At 60.4% G+C, this 3,181-nt stretch overlaps 1 protein-coding gene across 1 annotated transcript in view; it reads left to right on the top strand.

Annotated features, from left to right (window-relative positions):
- The window catches only part of KDM8 (lysine demethylase 8), a gene marked incomplete at its 5' end in the record, with an annotated part of 15,412 nt that overhangs the window by 248 nt on the left and 11,983 nt on the right, over positions 1–3,181 (top strand). Inside the window, 2 exons of the mRNA XM_077760466.1 lie at positions 1–70; positions 2,170–2,336. The exon at positions 1–70 is cut by the window's left edge and continues 248 nt beyond it. Of these exons, the coding sequence (XP_077616592.1) occupies positions 1–70; positions 2,170–2,336 (237 nt within the window). The remainder of the gene's footprint in view (positions 71–2,169; positions 2,337–3,181) is intronic.

The raw sequence follows: 3,181 nt of genomic DNA, 5'->3' as shown, positions 1-3,181 counted from the left end.
CCTGAAGGCGCACCTGCCCTCGGGGAAGAGGCCCGCCCCGGGCCCGGCCCAGGAGCCGCCCCGCGAGAAGGTATCTAGGGGGGATCTTCGCGGCCACACCTCACGTGCCCCAACGGCCCTGGTTCTCTAGAAGGAAGTGGGGAGGGAGGGTGCAGGGGAGACCTCCCGGCAGGAAAATAGCGTCTCTGCCCATTTGGAAGTGGAGCCGCATGGTGTGATTTCTCAGTTCTTTCCCCGGTTTGTGCACAAGCAGTGCCCTTTCAGGAGAGGGGGAGGTGGACCCCCAGTGGCTCCTGAGAGCAGCCCACGCCTTCCGGCTTGTTCTTGTCGGCAGGTGGGAGCATCGCCTCCCCTTCCTGGCTGCCCCCTCCTCTGTGCCCCCTTGTCTGGGCCGCAGGCCACATCCCACCGTCCCTGTTCCTGTGCCTGCTGGGCCCCGGCCCTGGTGCTGGCATGTGGCCCTCCGGTGTTCAGTGCCTGAGGACTGTACCCTGCGGGGCGGGCTGCAGGCGCCCCTACCCTACCTCCAGGCATGTCCACCCACAAGGAAGAAGCAGGCCTGTTAAACAGACATGTGGGAAAATGCCCGGCCTCACCTGAGCTAAAAAAAAAAAGAAAAGAAGAGCAGTGGTGCCTGTGGGGCTCAGTCGGTTGGGTGTCCGACTTCGGCTCAGGTCATGATCTCATGGTTCGTGGGTTCGAGCCCCACATCGGGCTCTGTGCTGACAGCCCAGAGCCTGAGACCTGCTTCAGATTCTGTGTCTCCCTCTCTCTGCCCCTCCCCCACTCATACTCAGTCTCTCAAAAATAAATAAACGTGAAAAGAGAAATTTAAAAAAATGCCAGGAACAGCGAGGTAACCATTTTTGGTTATGACATTGACAGGAGGATTTATGCAGTACCAGGTGCTGCCTATAGCGTGCCATGGGGCCAAGGTCATGGTGCACGGGTTGACCTTTCAGAGGGCAGGGCAGACATGCAGACCACAAGGGGCAAATGCCTTTCCCCTTTGACGCAGGGGTTTCACTGTTCACTGCCCTTTCCCACGCCAAGTCTGTCCCAAAGGAACAGGGAGGTGGCCCTGGGTCCAGGGTGGGGCTCACTGTGCGGGTGCGGGTGGTGTACGGCAGTGCATGTGGCCGAGTGGTGAGAGCTCAGGTCTGGAGTCCCCTGCCAGTCACATTCCCCCAGCTCCTTCTCCCGCCTGTGCAGCAGGCAGGCGTCCTGGCCCTGGGTGCCGCTGGGTTCCCATGCCTGGAAGGGGGGTTTGCTCGGCAGCACCAGCAGTGGCGGTACTGGGCACCGAGGATGCAAAACGTACCAAAGGGCCTGTGCTCCTGGAGCCTGGACTAGGGAGGCAGTTACAGAATGTCTTCTCCGCACGGTGGCAAAGGTCGGGCTCACACACAAGTAGTGGGGGGCCGAGACACCCCCGCCAGCGATCCTGGGCACTTCACATGTGACAGCTAGTCTCCGGATAATAGAGAGGAAGCTGAGGCCCGGAGACAGTCATCTGCTCAGGGCACTCCATTGGGAGGTGGTTGGGGAAATTCTGGCACAGCTGCTCAGAAGATATCGCGGGGACTGAGTGGCAACACAGGAACGTGGGTTATTTGTCCTGCGTATTCCTGCCAGGGGGTCAGCGGTCTTCTCCTCGTGGGTGACAGGATGGGCGAGGAATACGTAGTAATGACAAAGAGTACTTTGACATCAAATGGCATCTGGGGTAGTAACGTCACCTCCCATGCGGAGTTTCTGTGAAAGCCATACGTTCCTTTTATAATCAAACAGATGCTTTACCTAGTCTTTGTTTTTTAATGTTTATTTATTTTTGTGAGAGAGCGTGCAAGCAGGGGAGGGACAGAGAAAGAGGGAAAGAATCCCAAGTGGAGCCCAACGCAGGGCTCAACCTCACAAAACCATGAGATTGTGACCTGAGCCAAAACCAAGAGTCGGACGCTCAAACCAGCTGAGCCACCCAGGCATCCTGGAACAGACGTTTTAACTGATCTGGTAAAGAAAAACATCCTGATATCACCAGGAATAAATAGCAGTAGCAGCAGCGGTAACAATGATAATAAATGTTACCGTTCCTATCTGTGATGCCCAAGCTAGCCTCAAATGTTAACTTTTCTGTGCTTGCCGCCATCTTGTTTTGCTTTTCAACAGAAAGCGAGGACCCACGGTGTTTGGATTCCAGACATGTCGTCAGAGAGAATGGTGCCCCGGCTCCGCTGTCCATCCCTCCAGCATTTCAGGAAGCATTTTCTGGCTCCAGGGAGGCCTGTGGTCCTGGAAGGCGTGGTGGACCAGTGGCCGTGCATGCAGAAGTGGAGGTGGGTGGCCGTGAGGGCCGGGAAATGCAGCCTCGCACACGCTCCCCGACCGGCCCTTGCGGGGGCTGCCGAGGTGCAACAAGAAGACGGGGCTCCAGGTTCACGCAGAGGCCGGGAGACCCGTGCCCTCCTCGGCTGGCCGGCCCGGAGCGGCTGTTGCAGTGGGCACTTACGCGGCGGTGCAGCCTTAAGTGTGCTCGGGCCATCGTGCAGGATGTGAGCAGCTCCGTGGGCCTTGTCAGGGGCCCGGAGGCTTAAAAGCAGAAGTAAGAACCCAAGACACGTCCCCTCCCTCCTGGGGGGCTCCTGGGCTTGTTCCCTCCTCACACCTGCTTCTGGCCCTCCTCCCCTACCCATTCATGGTTGTGAGGGCGGCTCAGGCCGGTGGCCCTGATGCCTGCGGAAATGAGCAGCAGGGGTCTCTGAGGACGGGTGACCGGGTCACTGTGTCTGCGGTCCGTGGCGGGGGTGCTCCCGCCGGGGGTGTGTGAAGAGCTCGGGCCGCAGGGGTGCTGGGCCCCGCGCCGGCCGCCAGGGGCGAGAGCACTTGCCGGGTTTGCTCTCTCTCTGTCGGCCCTGGCTCCCGTGGGACGGCAGTGCCATCGCCCCGGTCCACACACGAGGCCCGAGGGCTTCGAAAGGGTGAGCAACTTGCCGGAGGGCCCGGCGTTCGGGTCGCAGGCCGGTCGCACCCCCAACCGCCGCCCCCTGGAGTGTCTGCCGTTTGCCCCGGGAAGGCCTCCCAGCCTAGAGAGCAGTTGAGCCGAGAGCCAGCCGGGAGTCCCGGCCCCCAGGATCGCTCTGCGCAGCCGCGGGGCGCCGGTGGCCACGGAAGCCCTCTTGCC

The sequence above is a fragment of the Crocuta crocuta genome, unplaced genomic scaffold (genome assembly GCF_008692635.1).
Source record: "Crocuta crocuta isolate KB4526 unplaced genomic scaffold, BGI_CrCroc_1.0 scaffold73, whole genome shotgun sequence".
Taxonomy (NCBI): Eukaryota; Metazoa; Chordata; class Mammalia; order Carnivora; family Hyaenidae; genus Crocuta; species Crocuta crocuta.
The sequence above is the reverse complement of the archived record's forward strand: the minus strand, read 5'-3'. Positions and strand labels throughout refer to the sequence as shown.